Consider the following 27,511-nt stretch of genomic DNA (forward strand, 5'->3'; position numbering starts at 1 on the left):
CCCCACAATGGTATAATACAGTACGCTCCCAATTGATTGCATATTACTAAATGCAATCTGAGATACAAAAACAAACAGATAACTTTTTCAGCTGTTTCAAACCAAGATGCAAAACCCACACCCCAAACCCAAATATATTATATATATATATATATATATATATATATATATATATGTGTGTGTGTGTGTGTGTGTGTATATATCTATAACAAAAACTGTAAAAAAAAAAAAAAAGTTAGAAAAACGCAACAGGCGTTTAAAGTGGTGATATCAAACACAAAAGTTAGGAGAAGCAATTGGGACAACCTTGTCATGCATCAAGCAAATAGGCACAATTGGAAAGGTGCTGGGGCCCAACATTCACACAATTATTGATTCTCACTTGGCTTCTTTTTTTCATCGCTCCACTTTACATTGAAATGCTCATTCCCTTATCAGCTGGGTTTAACCAGAATAAACATGCCGAGACACATGTGTGCCAAGGAAAGTGCTCAACACAGACTGAAGTGTTCTTGGTTATCCTTACAAGCACTACTACAGAGAAAAAGTAAGACAGGGAATGGGAGAGGCATCATCACAGGTGCAGACAAGTATGCTTTGGGAAGAAACACGGACAACATGCAGGTAAGGCACAGGTAGATCAGGGCACACATGGACAGACATTTAGCCCATACATACAAGAATACATGAAAGAGCATGAAGCAATATATTATAATATACTGCTGCTTATAATATATAGGCAGCAGTGTGGAGTAGTGGTTAGGACTCTGGACTCTTGACCGGAGGGTCGTGGGTTCAATCCCTGGTGGGGGGACATTGCTGCTGTACCCTTGAGCAATGTACTTTACCTAGATTGCTCCAGTAAAAACCCAACTGTATAAATGGGTAATTGTATGTAAAAATAATGTGATATCTTGTAACAATTGTAAGTCGTCCTGGATAAGGGCGTCTGCTAAGAAATAAATAATAATAATAATAATAATAATAATAATAATTTCCAACAATGAAGATGATGACCAAGACCAATAATGGCAACGAGTGCAAGGGATAATGAGAATGCAAGGTACATATGTACATTGCTTGCCTCTTGGTTCTTAACCTACACAGTGTGTATTAAATGCTTAACAGAGGAAACATCATTCTTACCCGTAATAAATCATCTATCCTGCCCTCTTTCTTCTCTAGGTCAGAGTTCTTGTTGTTTTCCAGGGCAGTGAGCTTCTCTATTGTGAGGTCTGACTGCAAGTACACCAACACACAATGTTAACAAACAAGAAACTACTTCTGCTAGGTCTCCATGTCCCCCATCTAATTTCTGTCTTGTTCTCAATATCTTCATTTGCCTTTCTTTAACAAGTCACATAAACAGGACTTGTTCATTATCTAGGTGTACAGTAATGTATATTTAGGAACAGCTGGCTTCATATCAGTTTTACTTTCATATTAACCCTTATGAAGCACCATCATAAAACTAGTTGCTTTAACCACAATACTTAACTTAAACAAATACAAAAACAGCTGTTTGATTGTAGATTAAGTATAAAAAATAACTTTACAAGGTTTACAGCACAGATAAAGCTAACTATAAATGTGTACCAATATTTGAGCTAAACAGATCCAGCTTCTTAAAAAATGACCAGCGACTAACAATGGTAATTGAAATATGTACACTTTACAAAAGCAGGATGTATGTGTCACGTACGTGTGTGTGTGTGTGTGTGTGTATGAAAGGTAGTGCTGCAGCAGTTCTCAGCACATGACTTACATTACCTAAGACTGGATCAGGCTGGTTTGCCAACCTGTTCTTTTTTTTGCATTTAGAGTGATTAACCCTTTGCAGTCCATTTATTAAGTGCACGTCAGGCACGCCAGGTCTAATTAATTTTCACACGCGCAGTTAATTTTCGACGCGCTGTTTAAAAGTATTTTTTTCCACAGTCAAACGGGTTTAAATGGCCCTGCATATCAACAAAGCACTCACTAGGCATCTCCAGCCCCGCCCCACCCTTTCGTTCGCTACAGCTTTCACCTATTTAAGAAATAAATAATAATAAAAAATAATAGTCGTACATACCGATCGATCATCTCCCGATCACTCGTTTTATCACCAAACTCCTCAATAATGCGATCCAAGTCATTATTTTATTACTATAACATCTGAAAAAAGCTCTGCAAATGTCCATGATAGTCTCTGTGCGCTGACGCACTCAGCCAGCTTGTTTATTATGACCGCCCCGTTATCTGATACCATGGGCATATATGACTATTCATGAGATACGCCTTTTTTTTTTTTTTTTTTTTTTTCCTCGACTTGTCTCGGCTCCTGTCGCTCCCACTCGGCAATTTGGTTTTCTCGGCTTTTTCCGGAGAAAAAACGACTAAACACCATTTTTTTGCGTTGCTATAATGATGTCGGACCCAGTCCAACAAAGGACCTGAGAGGAATAATTGCAATGTCGGACCCAGTCTGACAATGGACCGCAAAGGGTTAATTCAAGAGCAATCACACTACTTCAAAATACTCTCTGAAAAGCAGTAAATGAGTGCCACATTGTGTACACTAACAAAAAAAAATGGTCCTGTTTCATAGCTCTGTCGCTTCGACGGGGGGAAAAAAAAAAAAAGACAAAAGTTCTTTACCTGTGTGGATTTGTGCAGGACAGAGATGGGTTTCTGGGAGCTGCAGGAATGATCAGTGTTTGCCGAGCCTGTAGATGAAGGGCTGCCTTGCTGTACCTGAAGATTAACAAGTTGTATGTGTTATACATGAGACTAGGGTAGTTAGTTTCCATTAAAATTCCTAAACGGTTAAATTCCAATGCTTGCTTAAATGTTTAAGCTTAAAACATGTTGGGAATGTTTGTAATTAAATCAGAAAAGCCATCATATTAGGCCCTTAGTCACTTTAAAAAAAAAAATGACTTCAACATGTATTTGATTATTAGACTAAGTGTACAGCACAAATGCATTAACATCCCCCCCTCGGATTTGCACCACACTGTGTGGTTAGGGTTGTTCTAAGCGGCGGGCTGGGGGGGGGGGGGGGGTAATGCTAGAGACTTGTATTAGGTGTTATTTTATTGAAAAATGTATGAAGATCCAAACATTCTAATAAATCAAAACAAGTAAAGTTACCCTTTTGAACTTGGGGTGAATCATCAAAAAAATATAAAATACTGAAAAAAATTCCACTGAAAAGGCCAATGTATCTGCTTCTCATTTCCAAAGTTACATGTAGGTAATATTGTGTAATATATATATTTTTTTTAATTTTTTTTTTTTTTAATCACACACCAGTCACTGGGGCTTTTCTCTCGTGCTGGAAGCTAAAATGAGCCAAATCTACAAGATGTGGGTTTTAAATCCAACATTTCAGAAAGACTCTAGAGAAAAGCACCACTGGTGTGTTTCACTTTAATATTCAGCGGAATGGATTGGGGTTGAAGGGGGTTGAATGTGTTCACATCCAAATGTGCAAATGGAATGTAACTATAGCTGTAGTCTTCAGCAGATAAGCAAGTGGTTGTGGAAGCTGTTGCAGGAGGGAGGCTGAATACTCACGGAAGGGGGGTTGGATAAGGAATGTTGTGGTGAAGACCGTGCCACAGGAGGGGCACTCCTGCCAGGGCTCGTTCCCGGGCCACTGCCACCTGCAAACTGGCACAGAGAAAACCCAGGGTTACCGACCAGGCGAGTCAAACACTTCAGCACGTCCAAAACAACAATAGCTTTATTTAAATTACAATATTGCTTAGTGTTGAGACAAATATTTGAATATTTAAAATAAACACTGTATTTGTGGCAAAATATGATTTGTTCATATTAAATTACCGTATTTATAAATGACTGTATAAAAATATATATCATGCAAAGGAAAACAATATATAAATCATGTCTGAAATAAATGTACTGTTTCTCTCTTTCATTGTTATTTGAAGATAATTTGATGGGGTACCAGGTTTGTTTTACTCCGGAGAGATTTTTTTTTTTTTTTTTACTGTAATACAAAATTATACTTTTGTTTTTTGGCCAATTCAAACAAATAATATGAAAATATATTATTTTAAATTTTGATTGAATATTTGATGATGAAAACCCCAATATCTATCACAGCACTAATATTAGAGAACAAAAAAAAAAATTAAACCTCTAAACTCCAATCATCTGGAATAGTAAACATGTTACACATTCCTTTAACTTTGCTGTAGCCTGTGTGCAGCAATACATATTCAACATAATCCATATTTTGATATTTTTATTGACACATCATGGGTAAATCATCTAGGGAGTTACTTTGCTGGTGGCTCTGATTGAAATGAGTAGCATATTATAGGAACAGAAAAACCAGCACTGCAGCAGGAGGGGGGGGGCATGATCTGGATACACTGCGATCCGTAGAAGATAAATTCTCTTTATCCTAGGGAACACTCCAGAGTAAATGTATTCCCAGTTCACATGATTTAAAATTTCAAAAGATGCGATACAGACAACACGGGACACAGCAAAGATAAAGTAATGTGTTTCTTGTAACACTGCAGGGTTTTCACAGTATGCATTATTTAGATTGCAGAACCAGTATCAAAACAGACTACTAAACTCTTGATCCCACGCTGGAAGCACCAAAACAAGACACACTGTTAAGATGGAGAAGATTATAAATAAATCTGGCATTTCTCATTTTTACATTTTTGTTGAAAGTGTAAATGAATATTTAGATATTCATGTATTATAAAACAAAATAAAGTCTCTCCATCCCTATTGTAATGTATTTCTATATGGATTCCCCTGTGAAACAAAAAAGGAAAAACCGAAGTTTAAAAATCTATATATATTTCTCACCTCAAAGTAATCACTGATTTTATGCCCTCTTGTTGTGCCTTTCCCTAGAAAAGGAAAAACTAATATTTATTCTGGAATGCTGGCAGGAATATATAAACAGTGAGCCAACAGCAACGGCACAGTGCTCTGATGGTATAATCAATGCCGTTTCAGTGCCGTTACCACAGCCACCGTCAGTTTGCCAGGAATGGTAAAACATTGCTATCTGTGTGCAGGCATTGGGGAATGAAGAGGCACAGAGACACAATCTTAAGAACAAGTACCTTAAACATAACATACATTGGATCCCAACATCTGAATCTAACTATAACACACAAGAATCAGTGTGGTCTTGCTGCAAAGGGCTGTATTACTGCAGGTAATTTGAAATGTATTTTCAAATATGAATTGCACTTGGTATCATCAATTTACTTGGCTCCTAGTCCTGAACTAATTTAACACCCCAGTATCCTTAGTGGCTTTTATCCAAGCTACTCTTTCTGTTCCCACAACAGGGCAGCTGTTTATTTATAAACATAAACATAATGTTAAGGGTTATAAATCCGTCAGTGCAAGCCATGTTGTCGCTGTTGAATCATTGAGATCCTTTAAGAACCAACCAGACAGTTCTGGGGTCATCCATAACTGTGCTGAATTTAAGGGAAAAAAATTAAATAAAAAATACTACAAAAAGAAACTTAATACATTTTAAAGTTCTGGGATCAACTAGGAATCAGGGAAGCATTCGTGTATTACCTTGGTTTGATTGTAACTTTTCTTATGTTCTTAATGTGTGCCAAATCTTGTAACACTGAAGCCAAAGACTTGATTGACAAAGACTTTTATCAAAACATGCTGTCTAATTCTATTATGTAGCTTCTACTCAGAACTACTGGACATTCATTTTGTGCTAAAAGGCAACAACATACTTGTTAAGACTTAACCATGAGTGTGGTTTTATATCACCTATGATACCGCCATATATAAAGATATATTCACAGAAAAAAGAGCCTTTACCTTGGCTGGTGTCATACGGCTCTACTTTTCGCTTCCTGTTCCTCTGTTCATTCGGTTTTTTCTCAGGAGTCTATTGAATAGAGAAATTGACAAATTCAAATGTTTTCCTTATGAACAATCTGTGATGGTTCAGGGTTTAGTTAATGACCAGGGTCTGAAACTAATTATAGTACCTTACTAGTAAATCAAACTCTCCCACACACCGCACAAGATACCTACAGACGTGCTCAAATTTGTTGGTACCCTTACAGCTCATTGAAATAATGCTTCATTCCTCCTGAAAAGTGATGAAATTAAAAGCTATTTTATCATGTATACTTGCATGCCTTTGGTATGTCATAGAATAAATGTCTCCAATCTTGTAATCAGTCATTCAGCCTATTTAAATGGAGAAAAGTAGTCACTGTGCTGTTTGGTATCATTGTGTGCACCACACTGAACATGGACCAGAGAAAGCAAAGGAGAGGAGTTGTCTGAGGAGATCAGAAAGAAAATAATAGACAAGCATGGTAAAGGTAAAGGCTGCAAGACCATCTCCAAGCAGCTTGATGTTCCTGTGACAACAGTTGCAAATATTATTAAGAAGTTTAAGGTCCATGGAACTGTAGCCAACCTCCCTGGGCGCGGCCGCAAGAGGAAAATCAACCCCAGATTTAACAGAAGGATAGTGCGAATGGTAAAAAAAGAACCAAGGATAACTGCCAAAGTGATACAAGCTGAACTCCAAGGTGAAGGTACGTCAGTTTCTGATCGCACCATCCGTCGCTTTTTGAGCGAAAGTGGGCTCCATGGAAGAAGACCCAGGAGGACTCCACTTTTGACAGAAAAACATAAAAAAGCCAGACTGGAATTTGCTAAAATGCATATTGACAAGCCACAATCCTTCTGGGAGAATGTCCTTTGGACAGATGAGTCAAAACTGGAGCTTTTTGGCAAGTCACATCAGCTCTATGTTCACAGACGAAAAAATGAAGCTTTCAAAGAAAAGAACACCATACCTACAGTGAAACATGGAGGAGGCTCGGTTATGTTTTGGGGCTGCTTTGCTGCGCCTGGCACAGGGTGCCTTGAATCTGTGCAGGGCGCAATGAAATCTCAAGACTATCAAGGCATTCTGGAGCGAAACGTACTGCCCAGTGTCAGAAAGCTCTGTCTCAGTCGCAGGTCATGGGTCCTCCAACAGGATAATGACCCAAAACACACAGCTAAAAGCACCCAAGAATGGATAAGAACAAAACATTGGACTATTCTGAAGTGGCCTTCCTGATCAGTCCTGATCTGAATCCTATCGAACATCTATGGAAAGAGCTGAAACTTGCAGTCTGGAGAAGGCTCCCATCAAACCTGAGACAGCTGGAGCAGTTTGCTCAGGAAGAGTGGGCCAAACTACCTGTTAACAGGTGCAGAAGTCTCATTGAGAGCTACAGAAAACGTTTGATTGCAGTGATTGCCTCTAAAGGTTGTGCAACAAAATATTAGGTTAGCGGTCCCATCATTTTTGTCCATGCCATTTTCATTTGTTTTATTATTTACAATATTATGTTGAATAAAAAATCAAAAGCAAAGTCTGATTTCTATTAAATATGGAATAAACAATGATGGATGCCAATTAACTTGAAACTGACAAAAGTATTTCAGAGAAAATTGTGCATTCTTCCTTTTTTGTGGAGGGGTACCAACAAATTTGAGCACGTCTGTACATCTGAGGCACTTGACCTTGACTGATCTTGCATTGCTGACCAGCCAGATCTGCTGCTTGTACCGTGATAATAATGTGGACGAGCAGTTTGACTTCATAAATATTTGAAGGTGTCATGGAATCACTAACCAATTTACTTTTAAATGTGATTATTGTGGTGCAACTGCAGCAACAACCTGAAAAGTGAAGCACCCATTTTCTGCACATAATTTTTTCTTGCAAAATATGAACTAACCCAGCTCTCAGATTCTACTGCAACATTCTTAATTAGAACCCAAAAGCAAATGATCCCAAGTAGCATAATCTTAGGGGTACGTCATATCCGATCAAATGGTTTTTAAACTGGGGTTCAAAACAATGTGACAGTGAAAATGTTATACTGGGCTCCACCTGTAATGGATCTCTATTGAGAGAAGCATACCTTGTCATACCTCTTTGGTATGCTGTCTGTGGTGGCCTGCAGCAAAACTGGAGGTCGTAGGTGCAGTATTATTAGTGCTGGGACAAATATTCAATCTGAATATTTGAACAAATATTTTTTTACATGTATTCAGATACAAAAATCAGATTTTTGTATACACTACAAATGACAAAAATACCTTGCACTTATTTACCGCCTCACCAGAATTTGCACGACAGTTTAAAAACATGGCAAATGAAAAACAGCTCTGTGTGATATGCAAGATTAATATATTAAAAAAAAACACAGGATCCACACAGCAGCTCCTGAGTCTCTATTTAAAAGTTTGAGACAGCAAAAAGTAAACAAACCAGATTATGGGCGAGCACGCATAGTGATCTCTATGGAAAGCTATCTGGGACAAAAACTCATTGTGCTGCACAAGCCAGAATCTCATGAGACACAAAAAAAGGCAAGCACGTCAACTTCTGAAAATGTCGTGCAGTGACTTTTATATAGGTTGTATATATTATCAAGGCTTGAAGTTAACATATATTTGGTAGTATAACTCTAGTTTTTTTATGCAGTAGCATTTTTCTGATACCTTATGCTGCAGTATATGACCGACGCTGAGTGAACACGTACATAATTACCGGTATTCTTTTTTTTTTAACACGTACATTATTAGTATCTTTCATAAAGCGGGAACACATTACTAGCTTCACGATAGAGAACTATGGTTTGTACCGCCCCATGTAGATACGCGCAAGGCCCACAATGCAAATTGTATTGGACAGTAGAGCACAAATACCTACGGTACTACAAAACAACGTGGATACAACTTAAAAAGTATATTTTTATAGACCAAAAAGTAAAATTAAATAACTGTTAAAAACATTACAATTTTATACGAATAACAGACGTAATACAGATCGAGGTGCATTAATTTATCTATGTTTTCTTTTAGAATAGATTATCACTACCTTGTGTACTGCTCCTGTTTAACTAGAGAAATGTGTGCTTTAACACAAAATGTTTATATATATATATATATATAATTTTTTTTTTGAGCATCAAAAGAAACTTATTACTATTAGAACACATGTATTTAAAAAACAAATAATGTATATAAAATGATGGACAATATGGAAACTATTTTTGGTTTCTTTTTAATTACTCGATCATTCATCCTGGACCATGATATGCTTAAGTGACTATGACTGAGCATATGCACTTAATCACCTAATTAGTGAGACAGTTGATTGGACACTGGATATGGAGTAATTTCAGCTGTTGAATTGCAAGCAATAAAATAAATCACAGAAAAAAAACATTATGCCACGTCTGTCAAGACAGCAGCACCTTCATGCAATTGGCATGTTGGAGACTGGACTAGAGTATTATCATAAACAATTCCTGATTCAAGGTGACATACTGGAGAAACTGGGGTTGTAGCCATAATTTAAAGGTGATTGTAGATGACAAAATAAATCAATCTATCTATCTATATATCTATATAGATATATAGATATAGATATATATAGATATATACACTGTCCATTGTGTATATATCTATATATATATATTGCTGTCCATTTATTTGTGAAGAGGCTCCTTGCATATCTGAAAACAAAGATTGAGCTGAAATATCGGTTTTACTTCTCAGATGGTGCTGCTTTGCAGTACAAGAACAGAAAATATTTAAATCAACCTTGCACATTACAAGCATGACTTCGGAATGCCACCAGTATGGCACTTCTTTGCAACAGAGCCACGGGAACTGGCCGAATGACCCAATCCTCCCCCCAAGAGTCCTTTTTGAATGGGCTAGGGATGCCCTCCCCAGTATTCATTCTGAATACATCAGAACAGATGAAGTTGACACCGAGGAGAAAATCTTGCAAGCTCAACTCAATACATCAGTGACGATAACAGGAACACACCAGTTCCATTCCTTCTGTCCAGTTGCTGGATCCCTCTCAAAATTGACTGGAAGGGATTACTCTGCCCAAGATGTGGAGAAAACTCTGAAAGTTAGCAGCCTGAGAGAGCTTATCCTGATGGAAGATATTGCGAATACAATGTTGCCTGCGAATACAATTGCAAATGATGGCTGACTTTGTTGAAGTACGTCTGCCAGAAATTGAGGTCAATCATGTTTTTGCATCCTGCTGGACCACGACATTCAGACATCTTGGTTGTGTCCAAGACCAAATCCTCCTGTTGGTGACCCCCACCACAGCAACAGGAAGAACCTACAAGTTGCCAGAGAAAGAACTGCAGGAGGCAACAACAGTGCTCAAGAAGATCAACAACTGAGTCAATATAGACTGTAATAATGTTGCACGTTTTGCCATTTAAGTGAACCTCTCTCTTCACATTAGCCTTTCCACACTATGTGTATGAATCATAACCATTCACATACTGTGATGTGCCAATTTTACTACATTATTAAAAAGCACAAGTTGAGTAAGTTATTTTTCTTTTCCAGTCATTCCTAAATGTGTCACCCATGAAACTACAATGACACAATGTAAAGAGTGAATACCTCCTGATTCCATGAAGATCCCAGGCTGATTTTTGGTACAAACCTAGAATGAGGTGTGAACTTCAGTATCCAACCTTGATTTTGGTCATCCATGTTGGGCTGACAGTCCAAGTGAGGTCAAAGCTCAACAAGTCAAGGTCAAAATATAAAAAAAATGACACATTTGGATACAGCACAAAGAGAGCTTTCCAACAATAGTTTACTTTTTACTGTAGCATTAACAATAATAATAATAAAAAAAAAGTTATTGGCACTTATGTCATTGGTCTGATTTGGGAGCCATTTCGGGTCAAATATTTGGTGACCACTCACAAAATCCATGAACCTTCGGTTTTCGAGGGCAATTGACCTAACATGGACTGACCCAGTTTTGAAAGAAACACGTTACAGAAAGCATTTTCATTTTATCTGGTACTACTTTAGGTTAGAAAAAAAAAAAAAAAAGCTCTCTTCGTTTCTATACCATATTCTCAGGATAGCTGCTATGCTTGCACTTCCTGGGTCATTTCATCTCAGTTTCTTCTCGGTCATGATACTGGCTTAAAGCATGTCAGTAAAATACAGGAAAGAGCTGTCTGATTAATGACAGGAAGAGGTGGAGACAATTTCACACTGACCAAGCAAGTGCAACACTAACTGAAAGCATGGCTCGCAAACTGAGATTTCTTTAAGCAAGTGCAGTCTCAGATATCATGTTTAAATATATCATGTTTAGCATAACCAAGTTTCTTTCAAAATTGGATATTTGAGACCTATATAACAATGGAAGAGTACAGCAGGTAAGATTTATGGAATTAGCTACAAACATCTGAACTGCTACATGGGGACATACTAACCTCCAGCTCCTTGTCACTGAGAGACCCCACGCTGCACAAACTCTGGTTGGAAGACTCATTATTTACTGGACCCTGAAAGAAACAACAGAGGAATCAAATGAGAAAGAGCAGTTAAAAACAGTAGTAAAGCTAGCATTAGATCTGTATTGTTTAAAACTGTTACTCATAACAACTCACACTCTTCTGTAAACCCACTGCTGGACTTTGTGCCAGATGGTATAAAGTAGTGTTTCAGACAAGTTAAATAAATAGCTGGTGAATGTGCTGCAATGTGATGTCAATGAAACACCAGATGAAAGTCTGGACAACACCGACTGTTGATTTTCAAACACAACTACAGTCTGATAAATGAACTCATAATAGCTCTGAGAAAATCATATACCAAACATTTCATTTTTTTAAGCAAGTTTATCAGTTACACTCATTGTCTGCCACAGCTGTAAACACAAAATTTGAGCTATCAGTAACTTGAAAAAGTAAATCACCACTGTTTGCACATGTAATATTTACACTCAATAAGTTAAAACTATAAGAAACTAAGTAGGCAAACATTAAAAGTAGTACCATTGTCAGTGTACTAATGATTCTCAATAACACAGAATGTCAAAACCAAGTTTGAGTTTCTCTTAATATGTAAGAGTGTGGTAGACAGAGAGACAAGATGCCTCCATTTACCCCCCCAGAGTTTTTATACTGTAACTTGTACTAAAGAATATCCTCTTCAAGTTTAATCATAACTGGATAAGCAGTTCTCTAGTTATGTACAAATTTAAGAATGACTGTACAAACTAGTGGTAGGACTGGCAGACAGTCACCACATATCAATGACTTGTTATGATTAGGATTGCTATTATTCAATTTTTATTTTTTTTTGCCAAATTGACGATTAATATCAACGTTTATTTTAGAAAGAATTTACCAGGTTTTTTCGATCACAAATGTGTCAGTCATCTTAGTTGACAGTTTTTGTAACATTGACAATGAAGTTGCTGTAGATGTGACAGCAGATTTGCAAACTCATACAAGGTCCCCTTAATTAGAACTGCAGTAACACATCCATTAATTTTTAGATGGGGAAATGCATTTGGCTCCCCATCCAAGGGGGCGGGGGGGAGAAGGAAAATCAGTCCTGGTGTACTGATCATTTTAGGCAATCGGCTGTGTTACCTTACTGTTTCAAACAGAGTTTTAATGCAGTTACAGGGTTTTGAAATTTGAGTTTATGCTCTATCTTGGATTTAAAAGAATTTAACTAGCATTTGATATTCAATTTTTAATTAACTTTCTGATTTCTGAGTTCTGCAAGTTTTGACCTGTCACAATTTGGAATCTGCGACTGAACTTTCACATTATAGATTAAAATTAAATTGTTTCAGTGAGATTTGTGCTTTCAAAGTTTGGGCTTTTGATAGTATAATCTCACTTCATAGAAATGATACTTTAGTTAAATATCTTAATTACACCATCGTTTTAGCAAAAGTAATAGCAATTTGGTATCAGTATGAAACACCTCCCAGGTCTGGAAACATCTGCGTCTTCATGTCCCAGTCCATCTGCAACTCCTATTAAAATACAGTAACACATTTCTCAATATTTCTGTTTAACCTTACAACTGCTCGCAACGTCAACATCCCAGTCTGTAGGCACAGGATGCCACCTCTGCAGTGAAGCCTACTCTTTTGTCTAAATAAGAAGCACGTGCTGTGTAACTGCCTCTGAAACGAAAATCATTTTATGTTGCAACAAAACTGGAAACTATCATTTTTTTTTTTTTTAAATGAGTAATGCAGGCATATCTGTCGTGAATATACAGTGCCGTGAAAGTATTTGCCCCGTCTGATTTTCTGCATTTTTGCACATTTTTGACATTGTATTTGGTCAGATTTTTTGGGGGGTTGTAGTAGTATATAGAGGGAGTCTGAGAGAAAAAATGACACCAAAGTTTGGTGCTTCTTTCATTTGTTTGGTGTGCAAGGTAATCAAACATGCAATAAAGGGATAATTAGAGTCAGCTGTTTGAGTACTTTGGTCAACAACCAGGCCTGATTTGGGCCAGCCCTGCCTATTATAAATCTGACTAACTTTGGCCCTTACCATCAGAGTAAAGTTGTCAGCACACAGGTTCTAGAGGCACATCATGCCACGAACAAAAGAAATTCCTGAAGACCTCTGGAAAAAAAGTTGTTGATGCTTATCAGTCTGGAAAGGGTTACAAAGCCATTTCTAAGGCTCTGGGGCTCCACTGAACCACAGTCAGAGCCATATTGTCCAAATGGAGAAAGTTTGTGACAAAGTGAATCTTCCCAGGAGTGGCTGTCCTGCCAAAATCTTTCCAAGAGCAAGACGTAAAATCATCCAGGAAGTCACAAAGAACCCTAGAATAACATCCAGGGATCTGCCAGCCTCTCTCGACTCGGCTAAGGTCAGTGTTCATGACTCCACCATCAGACAGACACTGGACAAAAATGGGATTCATGGCAGAGTAGCAAGGCAGAAACCATTGCTCACTAAGAACATGAATGCTCGTCTCAAGTTTGCCAAAAAGCACCTGGATGATCCTCAAGACTTCTGGAACAATGTTCTATGGACAGAGGAGTCAAAAGTGGAACTTTTTGGCCGACATGGGCCCCGTTATGTCTGGTAAAAAACCAAACACTGCATTCCACAGTAAGAACCTCATACCAACGGTCAAGCATGGTGGTCGTAGTGTCATGGTTTGGGGATGCTTTGCTGCATCAGGACCTGGACGCCTTGCCACCATTGAAGGAACCATGAATTCTGCTCTGTATCAGAGAATTCTACAGGAGAATGTCAGGCCATCCGTTCATGAGCTGAATCTGAAGCGCAGCTGGGTCATGCAGCAAGACAATGATCCGAAACACACAAGCAAGTCTACATCAGAATGGTTGAAGAACAACAAATTTAAAGTTTTGGTATGGCCTAGTCAAAGTCCAGACCTAAACCCCATTGAGATGTTGTGGCAGAACCTGAAACGAGCAGTTCATGCTCGAAAACCCACAAATGTTACTGAGTTGAAGCAGTTCTGCATGGAGGAGTGGGCCAAAATTCCTCCACGGCACTGTGAGAGACTAATCAATAACTACAGGAAGCATTTGGTTGCAGTTGTTGCTGCTAAAGGTGGAGTAACCAGTTATTGAGTCTAAGGGGGAGATTACTTTTTCACACGGGGGCATTGGGTGTTGCATAACTTTCTTTAATAAATAAATGAAATGTATCAAATGTTTGTGTTATTTGTTCACTCAGGGTCCCTTTTATCTAATATTAGGTTTTGGTTGAAGATCTGATAACATTCAGTGTCAAAAATATGCAAAAATGCAGAAAATCAGACAGGGGGCAAATACTTTTTCACAGCACTGTAGGTTGTCAAAAAGCACTCTGTTGTTTGGCTTGTTCAGCAACCATGTGGCAAAGCAAAATTGATTAAAGAAAAAAACAACAAAAAAAACTTGAGGATCTGATTAACTTTCCATGTCAAACTTTTCATGTCGGGTTGATTTGGAATAAAAGCTCAGTTTGGGATTCTTGCGTGTTGGATTTAGATTTGAATAAAAATTTAGCTTCAATTCGGTATTTATCTTTTTGTACTGCGTTTTAATTCTTTAACGAACTAGATAAAGCAAAGGCAGAATACTGCGTACATTAAAACGAACAGGTACATGTAATTATACTTGTATTCACAATATCATCTAATTGGCTTACTCCAAGAGTTTGTCATTCATTTCGGTTGTTCTTTCGCTATAACGAACCCCTCGATATAACGAAAAAATGTCTTGGACCCCAACAGGTTCGTTATAGCGAGGGTGTACTGTATTGATTACTGTACATCTATTCTCACTTGGACCATCTTACTGTATTTAGAAAGTGGATACCTGAACATGTTATTTACAAGTTTTTACAGCTTGAAGTGTTACAGAACACCCTGCAAAGTTTACAAGAAAAGCACCACGTTAAATTAGCTGTGTCCCATTATGTTCGTATCGCAGCATTATATTTTAAACATATTACTGACTTTTTTCAGTTTTAAATCATATCATGGGTCATAAATTAACTGGATCCTAACATACATTTCTCAACATTTATATTGAAATGTTAGCCAGGAGAAGAAAAAAAAATATCAAAGTGTATTCAGACCATGCTCCCTCCTGCAACAATGCTGTTTTCAGTTCCCACAACATGCCAATCAGTTCAACCAGCGCACCAAGTTTATCTACCTTGTTGTCTGGATAAACAAAAATATCACAATTACATCAGGAATATGTTGATAAAAATATATACATTGCAAAAATAAGTTGCTATGATATGGACAACACAGGATACAACAGAGGTAAAGTAACATGTTTCTTTACACTGCAGGGGGTTTTATAACACTTTAATATTCAGCAGGGCTTAAAGCAATTGTAAATATTGCACACCAAAGAAATAGCCTATTCTAGTGATCCGGACCAGACTAAAAAACAATGCTACAGCCGGCAGTGCCCTGTCATACAACAAAGACGGCACCTTTTGAAGTGTTCTTCAGCTGCATCCCCACTCAAGTTCTCCAGCAAGACCGTTGAACTAAGCTGTTCATTTATCACAGTGCATGAGTCGTAACAGTTCAAAATACTGACTAACAAACACAGTGATTTCATTTTATTTACGATAGAAATACTGAATTAACCGTACAGTGCTTTGAGTTGTGCTTCAGTTCAGTGGCTAATTGATTATTCAGAACAGTGACTATAATTGTAGTTTTTGCAATGCCAACAGTATAAATACTATACATTAATAAAAATAAAGATGTGCAGATTGCAGTATATTTCAGATAATCACAATCGGGTTTTGTAAATCTTGATAAAAATATAAAATACATTTCACATGGGCCTCTCCTGTCCTCCTGTATAACTTTAGTACAGTTTTAAAACCTCAGTTTGTAATTTTTCTGTTTATTTTAAATGTAATGCAAACACAAATCTAATATACCTAATGCCCTCTTGGTAGCCTACAGGCATTACAGTAACTTGCATGTACCATTTACACGTACAAGTACCATCTTTGAAACATTTGTATTGCCTCTTGTTAGCATTAAACCACATTTTCACAGGGCTCTTATTTGGTTTTCCAGACGTTCATGGCAGCTTTTCATTCTAATGTGCTTTGTGGTTGTGCAGCTGTAACTTTATAATACGTGCAAAGCATTTGCAAGTGCAGCTGACAGAAAAGTGAAAGTAAATGAACTGATCGTGCCTGTCTGTCTACCTGCCTGTCATACCAGGGCTTGAATTTCAGTGCGTAATCGCGCATTTTCCAAGTCGCTCCAGATATCTGCAACTTTCAGTGCGGGGAAAATCCTGCAGAGTTATTTTAAGACACCAAGCTACTGTATTTTTAACACAATTTAGAATGCCTGAAACACTACAACAATCTCTAATGAAGTGGGTGTCAGTGAAGAAAGCACTATGAGCTGCATTCTGAGTAGTTCTGGTTAAAATAAATAAATAAATAAATAAATAAATAAATAAATAAATAAATAAAAGTAGTGCTGGATATTTTAAGTACCGTGAGACTATTCTCTCGTACATGATTCTCGGCTGCTATCTTTAAGTATTATAGTAAACAGTTTTGAAAAAGCAGTGACTCTCGCTTTAACTCTTAAAACTCAGCCCCATTCATTTTGGGGCGCCAGCGCACCGAAAGTTAAGCACATATTACTCAGGCACCGTAAAAGCCACCTGGTTCATGGCTTGTTTAAAAGTACACACTCAGGGCTTTCCAATGACATATTCAGTGTGTGTATGCGGTACTCCTAGCCGGAACTACGACTGCCTGAAGTTAAGCCTCTCATCATGTGACATAGTTCACAGCTCAGGCTTTGTTTTGAACTCCCCCCCCCCAATGCTAATTTCATATTGAGGTTCAATGGTGCATTGTTTCTTGTTTTTAAGCCATCATTTTTTTGGAAAAGCAGGGTTTTTTTTGTACATATATTCTCATCTCTACCACGTATATTATGCCAGATCCTGTTGCAACTTACATATTATGAAAGGAAATTATGTGGCCTTTCATTTGAAAAAGGAAGTTAGAAAGGCCAAGAGAGAGATAGAAATCAATATTGCTAAGGGGGCTAAAACAAATTCCAAAATGTTTTTCCAATATTATAATAGCAAGAGAACATTCAAAGAGGAGGTTAAATGTCTGAGAGACACAAATGTCAAAATCATGCAAATGTCAAAATAGCAAATATATTAAATGATTACTTTTCACAGGTTTTTACAAAGGAGGACACGGACAACATGCCCCACATGTCGACCTGTTCCTATCCAATTTTAAATAACTTTAGCATAACAGAGGCACAAGTGTTAATGGGGACTAGGAGCTCTTAAAATAAACAAATCCCCTGAGCTGGATGAGATCCTCCCAATAGTACTCAAAGAAATGAAAGAAGTTATTTACAAACCGCTAACCAAGATCATGCAACAGTCTCTTGACACAGGGGTTGTACCGACAGACTGGAAAATTGCAAACACAATACCGATCCACAAAAAGGGAGACAAAACCGAACCAGGTAACTACAGACCAATAAGCCTGACTTCTATTATATGTAAACTATAATAAGATCTAAAATGGAAAATTACCTATATGGTAACAATATCCTGGAAGACAGTCAGCACGGTTTTAGGAAAGGGAGATCGTGTCTAACTAACCTGCTTGACTTTTTTGAGGATGCAACATTGACAATGGATAATTGCAAAGCATACGACATGGTTTATTTACATTTCCAGAAAGCTTTTGACAAAGTCCCGCATAAAAGATTAATTCTCAAAATGAACGCAGTAGGGATTCAAGGAAATGCATGCACATGGATTAGGGAGTGGTTAACTTGTAGAAAACAGAAAGTACTGATTAGAGGAGAAACCTAAAAATGGAGCGAGGTAAGTACCACAGGGATCAGTATTAGGTCCTCTGCTATTCCTAATCTACATTAATGATTTAGATTCTGGTATAGTAAGCAAACTTGTTAAATTTGCAGACGACACAAAAATAGGAAGAGTGGCAAACACTGTTGCAGCAGCAAAGGTCATTCAAAATGATCTAGACAGCATTCAGAACTGGGCAGACACATGGCAAATGACATTTAATAGAGAAAAGTGTAAAGTATTGCATGCAGGCAATAAAAATGTGCATTATAAATATCATATGGGAGATACTGAAATTGAAGAAGGGAACTATGAAAAAGACCTAGGAGTTTATGTTAACTCAGAAATGTCTTCATCTAGACAATGTGTGGAAGCTATAAAAAAGGCCAACAAGATGCTTGGATATATTGTGAGAAGTGTTGAATTTAAATCAAGGGAAGTAATGTTAAAACTTTACAATGCATTAGTAAGACCTCACCTAGAATATTGTGTTCAGTTCTGGTCACCTCGTTACAAAAAGGATATTGCTGCTCTAGAAAGAGTGCAAAGAAGGGCAACCAGAATTATCCCGGGTTTAAAAGGCATGTCGTATGCAGACAAGCTAAAAGAATTGAATCTATTCAGTCTTGAACAAACAAGACTACGGGGCGATCTGATTCAAACATTCAAAATCCTAAAAGGTATAGACAATGTCGATCCAGGGGACTTTTTTGACCTGAAAAAAGAAACAAGGACCAGGGGTCACAAATGGAGATTAGATAAAGGGGCATTCAGAACAGAAAATAGGAGGCACTTTTTTACACAGAGAATTGTGAGGGTCTGGAACCAACTCCCCAGTAATGTTGTTGAAACTGACACCCTGGGATCCTTCAAGAAGCTGCTTGATGAGATTCTGGGATCAATAAGCTACTAACAACCAAACGAGCAAGATGGGCTGAATGGCCTCCTCTTGTTTGTAAACTTTATTATGTTCTTATATGTTACATGCATGCAGTACAAACTATCCAGTAGTTAAACATACATAAATGAAAACAGTGAAAAACAGGCGGAAATAGGGCTGAGTGTAAATAGTTTAAAAAAAGAAATGGAGCGCTGGTTAAAAAGAAAAGCACCTTTTTCTTCTGCTGCATGCAAAAACTTCACATCAGGCAATGGCAAAAGTAGTGGAGTGCTCTGTGTCACAGTGAACAGCTTCCTGAAAGCAGCTTATTTTAAAGCAACACCAGTGTGAATGATTATGCTGTAAAATATATATAGGTCTTGATATGCAAAAGTGCCTTTTTTTGCCATTACCCCCTAAAATCTTGGAATTCCCTCCCCACCCCCCCACTGTCATTACATCAGTTTAGCCTAAGTGCAGCATTCAGAATTTATATGTAAAAATTGCAGCAGTTTAACCCAGGTGTGATCACATTTACATGTACACAAGATGTAAGTTTCACCCACATCAAAGTAACTGATAAACAACTTTATAAATAGAATCTAACTTTGAGCTGTATTTTTCCAGCAAGAACGGTAATGGGGTAACAGTTCATATATCACCATTTTCTATACAGAAGCTGTCCCCTAGGGATGCTAGATTCCGTTTAATTTAATACAAGTTTAAACTTTAAAAAATATATAGTTTAAACGTTAAAATAAAAATATTTTTAAAAGACGATGTGTAAGGGGTGTAGTATGCGTCTCCCTCGATGTGCGGTCTCGACAGCAGGAGAAAACCGGAAGTCAGAGAAAAAGGGAAGAGCGTTAGCTGCAAAGGTTTTGAGCATTTCAAAATAAATAGCTTTCTATAAATTATGCATACATGTCTATAAATAGGTCTTTTAAATCGGCATTTCTACGCTCCTTAATTGCAATTGATACCTGTTAATCTATTTGTGTATCTCAATCACAACTGAGAAACGCGTTAATAGTAAAATTGGTTTAATTTATGTTTTTTTTTTTTTTGTGAAACCACTAAATGGGGTTTTAAATCGTAAGCGTTATGTTTTCATTTAAATGCCAAAGCAACTCATCTTTATTAATTTAAATACAGTTACTTGTCATAGGAGGCTGTCCAATGGTTAAAGAAAAGGGCTTGTAACCAGGAGGTCCCCGGTTCAAATCCCACCTCAGCCACTGACTCATTGTGTGACCCTGAGCAAGTCACTTAACCTCCTTGTGTTCCGTCTATAGGGGGAGACGTAATTGTAAGTGACTCTGCAGCTGATGCATAGTTTACACACCCTAGTCTCTGTAAGTCGCCTTGGATAAAGGCGTCTGCTAAAAAAAATAAACAAAATAACGACTGTAATAATGTGTTCAGCAAAACGCTTTATTTTTCATTACAGCTTTAATAAGGAATAGTCGTTTATTAACATGTGGCAATCTCGTTTGTACATTCTGCTAGTAATGAAAAATGAAAGCTTGGCTTATTTAAAAGCCCAGTTGTTTTACAGAAAAAAATAACAAAATGAAATCAAATAAATATATAAATTAAGGTATAAAAACAGTGAAGCAATATGAAATAATAATAGCTTCGGCGGTACGATAATGGTCTGTTTCGAAAAGAGGGCGATCATTAATTGCATTATTACAGAAATGTTATGCAGTCTAATTATTTAAACAGTGCTAAAATCCAAAAATCGCCAATTTATCCTACTTACTGTATATAAAAAGAGACAAGAACTAGTTATGTTCACACCAAACTGACTTTATTCCAAGTACAGTATCACGTTAATTCAAAGAATCAATATTCTTTTTAAAAAATACTACAACTACTAATAATATTTTACTAAGAATAATAGTTTGTACTAACAAACTATTACATCTTACTAACAGCAGTAAAAAAAAAAAATCCAAAAAATAGATAAAATGGAAGCAATCTTCTGTTAAAAAACAAACAAACAAAAAAAACGTATTAACAACACTAGAGTTGAATCCGGTATCCTCCACAATTTAAATTGCTTGCATGCCATTTGTGATCGTCTCAATAATCAACCGTGTTATGTTTTCAGCCCGAATTTTATCGCATTTCCTAACATTTGGCTTGCATGTCTGGGCCCCATCTCCTCCACGATAGATCAAGCTTCAGTAGAAGCAGACTAGTCACGTGACCAAAAGCATGCTGGACATTGGGAGGTGAATAGTGACAATATGCCACATGACAAAAGTAGGAAGTAATTAAAATATATATATATATATAATATATATATATATATATACATATATATATATATGAGTAGCCGTTATTTGCAGACACCCGATTCTTAATATTTGACCTGCACATTTTTGACAAAGTTTAAACGATTAAGCAAAATTAAAAACGGTTTCACACTTTACTAACGTTTAAACTCTAAACAATTTACAACCCCCATTGTATTTTGCACACAAGAGCCAGCTCATCTGATTTTGATCTTTTTGTGAACATAAACAGTGAATCTCCCAGTCAAACGGATTTACTCCAGTGTCATTGAGCATAGGATTGTATATGGAACACTATGAAGTACCAGGTATTACATGAATGGCTAATAATGAGGGGCTCAAAAAAATAAATAGTATGTTCTCACATGAAGACCACTGAAATGCTTTGGTGTTCATGGAAAAATATTGCAGGCCTATACAGTTTAACTTCTATGGCTTGTTCAATTTGTGAACTTGTAGACTAACGTAACAATTTAAAACAAGTCATATGAATGACAGTGTCATTCCTTTTTTTTTTTTTTTTTTTTTTTTAAGGAATAGTACATTACATTTTGCTACATCAGTGTACAACACAAACACATCACTTCAGAATTCAAGTAGCAAGCAGGGATAAGGGCGTCTGCTAAGAAATAAATAATGTTGACGAAAGAATAAAGGTAACAGCTTTATGCATAAATTGAGTTTATCACACTAAATATTAAACTGAAGTAGTATTTCAGAAAGGGATGCAAGATTGAGCATATGATTACAATGACAATGAGCACATTTTCAAAGTTTCAAATTTAGTAATTTGTAGATCTGCTGTAACTTGACACAAGTTTCTACTGATAGGAAAGTAGGGAGGCCATTTTTTATATGCAATAACAACTAAGCCCTCGAGCAAACTTTCCAGTGCTGCAGTTAATTGACATCCCTAATATTTATATATCTAGAAAACCGCTTATCAAATTATGATGAAATAAGCTGCTTGCAAACGCTATACAGTAAACTTGTATTGCAGGAGCACGTTGTGGCCAAGTCAATAACTGCAGCTATCTAACTTGGTCAAAACAGACTGATCAGTGGCAGTTCTATGAACGATATCCTTTACATTTATTTTTCTTTTGCCATTTAATGTAAAGCTGATGAGTAATTCAAATGCATTAATAAAGTATCACCAATACAGAACAGATGAACAGTTTACTATGGATTATGAATACTAAATTCAGAGGCGATCTGAAAACTTGCATAGCCAGTGCATAATATTCTCTTTATTTAACATTATTTATATCAGTATCGCGTTTCTCAACTGCAATTCTGCACACAATACAGTTCAAATTCAAATTGATGGAAAATATTTAGATTTTCACAATAACTTTTGTAGGAACTACAGTAAGAGCACTTAAATAAAACAGCTTAACACAGCTGTTTTAAAACAGAAAGTAACAACTTATTTTTTTAATTAATAAAAATATTAGTTGACCATTGTGTAGTTCTTTAAATAGCCATTTTAAAAATGTATTTAAAAAATGACATTATACCGCGACATGGCGATAACCGCTGTATATTTTTTCACAGTCATCATACCGTCAAAATGTAATCCTGTGACATCCCTAGTGCATACTGTTGATGTACGCTGTGGTTATCAACTGTTTCTCTACACCAATGGCTCCAGTTGTAAATTTACAGCCATGGCAAGGACTGTATGTTTCTGACATTCTTGATTTGCTTGAAAAACCTCTACTTTTCTGACACTACCATATATTAAAATATACAAAAGGAACCTGCTGCAGGTTTTAACTCACTCTGCTGGCGCCAGCTCCCATGAATCTCGCCTCCAGAAGTTCCTGGCGTCGGGGGTCCAGACTATGCAGTTCTTCCATCATTTCTACGGGGTCAAGGGTAAAAAAAAATAAAAAATAAATAGGGGTCATGGCAAACTCACAGGACACAGAAAAGGAGAGGGGGGCTAGTTGGCAGAGATATAAACTTTAGGCCCCCAAGCATGTGGTCTGGGTAGATTCCACGCCAACAGCTCTATAGGCTTGCCTTATCCATAATGACTGGGTCTTTTAAATGCTTTAACAGCGTTAAATGTATGTATTAAAATTGCCATTCGTATGTTATTGCAGGACAGAACATTTGGCATGACTGCCTATTTAAAAAATAAAAAAGGTCCCCATTGTGACTCACTACTATTAAATCCTAATCCACGCCCACAGATACACAAAACTTTCTGAAACAGCAGCTGATTTCTTGTAAATCACTTCACAAGCAAGTGGCAGAAAAAAACACACACATACAATCTTGCTAATCTGACATCTACGGTTATCAATTTGAAAAATGTTGCTTATTACAAAACACATTGGTTCCAAGGAAACATAAGTAATGAAAACAATCTGGTGTCTCAGCAGCTACCAGTTTATGTTACTGTTGAAAAAAACAAAGAGAACAGGCAACAGAAATAGCTATGACTTAATGAAATCCATTTTCCTAATGACCAGGTCTGATTAGTGGTGTCTAGCCAGTTGCCATAGTTCTGTCTATATAACTACAGTATCAGTGTTATATGACCTCCTTCTGGAAAAACAAGTCCCAAAATTTGTGAATAAAGTGTCAAATTGTTTTAAGCTTGAATCCCCTTTCCAGAATGTTCAGGCTTTACCAATTAAAGGTTTATCTAACGTGATAAATAGTAAATAATAATAATAACAATAATAATAATAATAATAAATAAATAAATAAATAAATAAATAAATAAATAAAGTGCACCTACTGTATGGTGCTTTGAAATGTTTACTTCCCCTATTACCCTGCCTTTTAATGTAATAGTTTAATTTAACTAGTATTTATTAAACTGACAATAGTTTAACCAAGACAATTGCCAATACGTGGTTGCCATAATGAAAGTTGCCAACTAAAACAATGTTTAGACACCATTTTGTAGAATCCGCGAAACTTATTACATGTATATTTTAAATCTCTGGAAAGCTCTCAAAGCATCCCTTATCTCGACTGTCTGTGCTTACACGAGTTTTTCCCAAACTAGCTGCCGGATCAGGACTCCTACCAGTTCGGGGATTAAACGTGCGACCTAGGCCATATCCCCTGAAAAATGTCACGAGTTTAAAATGTATTATAGTAAACATAAAATCCGGTGATTAAATAATTAAATCACCCCACTCCACAAATACATCTCTGCTGTCAGACCCAAGTGATCAAATCCATGTATCCCCCATACTGGAACTCTTGACAGCCCAACTTTATTCACTTGTACAGTCCCCCAAAACACGATGGTTATCAATCACTCAACTGATTTACTACCAACATAATTGATTATAATTTTGATAATAAACAACACATTTCGATAATAATAATTTAGATAACCGTGTTTTTACCCCCCAAGGCTGATGTTGTTTACCCCCTCTCGTGTTTACCTGTGGCGGTTTCGTGTTTCTCAGATCCCGGGATTGAGGTCTGACCGATGATTGATTATCCTCTTTCCGTTCTCGGCCCCCCGACACTCCCAAACCACGGTGAGGCCTCGCTTCGATCCCCGTCCTCACTCCGTCAAGTCAAGGCAAGATGCACTTGCCTAATGAACCCAGCGGCACTGAATTACTGTTGCAGGGGTTTCGCTCCAGCGGCCTGGAGATCCTCGAGTTTTCCTGACCCGTAGTTGTCGCTTCAAAGTGCAGGATGCACGGACTCTGTTATTTTCTTGTAACCCTTTCCTCCCGGCCTACAAACACACTATGCTAGCTCAGACATGACCTGTCCCGTCCTCCTGGTAGTTTATTACAGCTTCACTATTAAAAACTGCAGACTTTTTTTTGTTTTCAATGGGTTAGCCCAGATCTGTCTCCCAATCCAGAGACTCAGAGAATCCCTTCTATTACACCCGACTTTTGCCTCCCTCTCTCCCCGACCTCTCTGCTAGTAAGGAGGAACGGTCCTGTTCATTCGATTGGTGTTAATCCGGTTCGGTTCTCTATTTTCAATAATGTAAACAATAATCGAGAAACCATATTTTTTCTCGCGAGACCATATTCTCTAGGTTATTTTTTTTTACCCCGCCTTCTCTCTTTCTCAACCAACCAAAAGGCTTAAAGCATTCTTCCTGAAATTTTGTGTGAATTATTATTTTTTAATTTTGATTACACCTGACACTGAGCAGAAATCACGGTGCAACTATATATGTTTGCAACAAATGCATTATTAATGTATTTAGTAATATATACAGTATGCACTGCTATGTATGTATTATTATTTGTATTGGTATAAACCCCTATACAGAGTGTTCCCCTTATCTGTGTCTTTTGTTTTCTTAATGTTCTAAAAAGGTTAGCTTTCTGGCAAAGATAATAAACAGAATAGCTGTAAATAAGCCATTTGTCCTCCAAACTGAATAGTCATACAACAGTTGCTCAGAATGTAACCCTTAGAATTCTACTATCCAGTACTATTATTATTATTTGTTTATTTAGCAGACAGCTTTATCCAAGGCAACTTAGAGAGACTAGGGTGTGTGAACTATGCATCAGCTGCAGAGTCACTTACAACATCTCACCTGAAAGACAGAGTACAGGAGGTTAAATGACTTGCTCAGGGTCACACAGTGAACCAGGAACCAGTGAACCAGGGACCTCCTGGTTACAAGCCCTTTTCCATAACCACTGGACCACACTGCCTCTCCTCTCTGCTTGGGCTGCCTCTCTCTCCTCCATTCTAATTCTCTTGACCTCTCCTCTGCCTTTGACACTGTTGATCATGCTATTCTCCTCTCCTCTCTCTCTGACCTAGGGATCTCAGGCACTGCTCTTGTCTGGTTTTCCTCCTATCTCCTTCCAGGTTTCCTGATGTGACTCTCTCTCTTCCCCTCACCATCTCTCTACAGGTGTATCTCAAGGATCTGTCCTGGGACCCCTCTTCTCACTCTACACCCTCTCGCTAGGTACTCTCATCTCCTCTTTTGGCTTCTACTACCACCTTTACACTGATGATGCTCAGATCTTCCTCTCCTTTCCCTCCCAACTTTTTAAATCTAGTGGTCGCCAATTATTTTTAGTGTTTTCAGAAGCATGTACCGTCAGCCGCCTGCTTCTTTACTCCATATTGAGAAACACAGCAAGTTCAGTTTGGACCCCCTTACTACAACAGTGTGCTGCCTTCCAGGAGCCTCTGTCACACACATCACTGAGAACGTGGACAGGCTCCTAGAACGAACAGGAGACAACCCGTTAGTAGTCGTCCACATCGGTACAAACAACATTGGAAGAGACAAGCCAAGATCCCTGCAAAACAAATTCAGAGAGCTAGGAAGGAAATTAAAAGACAAAACCAAAACTGCTGTATTTTCTAGGATACTGCCAGCACCTTGCAAAGGAGCATACGGACAGCTGGAAATACATAATCAAAATGCATGGTTGAAATCGTGGTGCATACAGGAAGGCTTCATCTTTCTTGAACATTGGAACACATTCTAGAACAAGGACTATCTCTATAGGCGGGACAGACTGCACTTGAACAAAAAGGGAACCAATCTACCGGAGAAAGGATCCTTGAGGAGGTTCAGAAGCATTTAAACTAGAAAGGCAGGGGGGAGAAAACAAAAAAACAGAAGGGTGACCACATCAAAACAAAGGCAACAACTCAGGTAAAACAGCCATTAAATGAATTTATCTAAATGCTAGAAGTCTCAGAAACAAAATGTTAGAACTTGAAGTTATTACACTAACAAGTAACTACGATGTGATAGGTGTTACAGAAACTTGGTTGTCTGAGAGCGATGGAGACGAATATAATATTAGTGTGTATACACTGCATATGAAAGACAGACAGGACAGGAGAGACGGAGGGGTAGCGCTATACATAAGAAATATTCTTGAAGTCCAGGTATTAAACCTGGACGAAGAAAACAACGCCGAATCAATATGGGTCAGAATAATGGACAAAAATTCAAAGGGCATAATAATAGGAGCATGCTATAGACCGCCAAATTCAGACACAGAGCAAAATAATCTGTTATACAATGACATTAGAAATGCTTGTAGCAAAGGAGAAGCCATACTAATGGGGGATTTCAACTTCCCCCATATAAAACGTGAAAACCCG

The 27,511-nt window shown here is 37.5% G+C and overlaps 1 protein-coding gene across 5 annotated transcripts in view; it reads right to left on the reverse strand.

Annotated features, from left to right (window-relative positions):
* Window positions 1-25,462, reverse strand: part of LOC117435182 (serine/threonine-protein kinase tousled-like 2) — a 52,067-nt gene extending 26,605 nt beyond the window's left edge. The window contains exons 1-8 of one of the 5 annotated variants that reach the window (XM_034058201.3): window positions 24,835-25,461; window positions 23,203-23,285; window positions 11,319-11,390; window positions 5,836-5,905; window positions 4,840-4,883; window positions 3,562-3,657; window positions 2,641-2,736; window positions 1,147-1,239 (exon numbers count right to left, since the gene is read on the reverse strand). In XM_034058201.3, the coding sequence (XP_033914092.1) occupies window positions 1,147-1,239; window positions 2,641-2,736; window positions 3,562-3,657; window positions 4,840-4,883; window positions 5,836-5,905; window positions 11,319-11,390; window positions 23,203-23,283 (552 nt within the window). In that variant the 5' untranslated portion in view covers window positions 23,284-23,285; window positions 24,835-25,461. Of the gene's footprint in view, window positions 1-1,146; window positions 1,240-2,640; window positions 2,737-3,561; window positions 3,658-4,839; window positions 4,884-5,835; window positions 5,906-11,318; window positions 11,391-23,202; window positions 23,286-24,426; window positions 24,600-24,834 lie in introns of those variants that run through there. The other 4 variants (XM_034058203.3, XM_059002920.1, XM_034058205.3 and 1 more) reach the window with 4 other exon arrangements.
* Between the last annotated feature and the right edge of the window lie 2,049 nt (window positions 25,463-27,511).

This window comes from Acipenser ruthenus, chromosome 28, assembly GCF_902713425.1.
Source record: "Acipenser ruthenus chromosome 28, fAciRut3.2 maternal haplotype, whole genome shotgun sequence".
In the NCBI taxonomy this organism is placed as follows: domain Eukaryota; kingdom Metazoa; phylum Chordata; class Actinopteri; order Acipenseriformes; family Acipenseridae; genus Acipenser; species Acipenser ruthenus.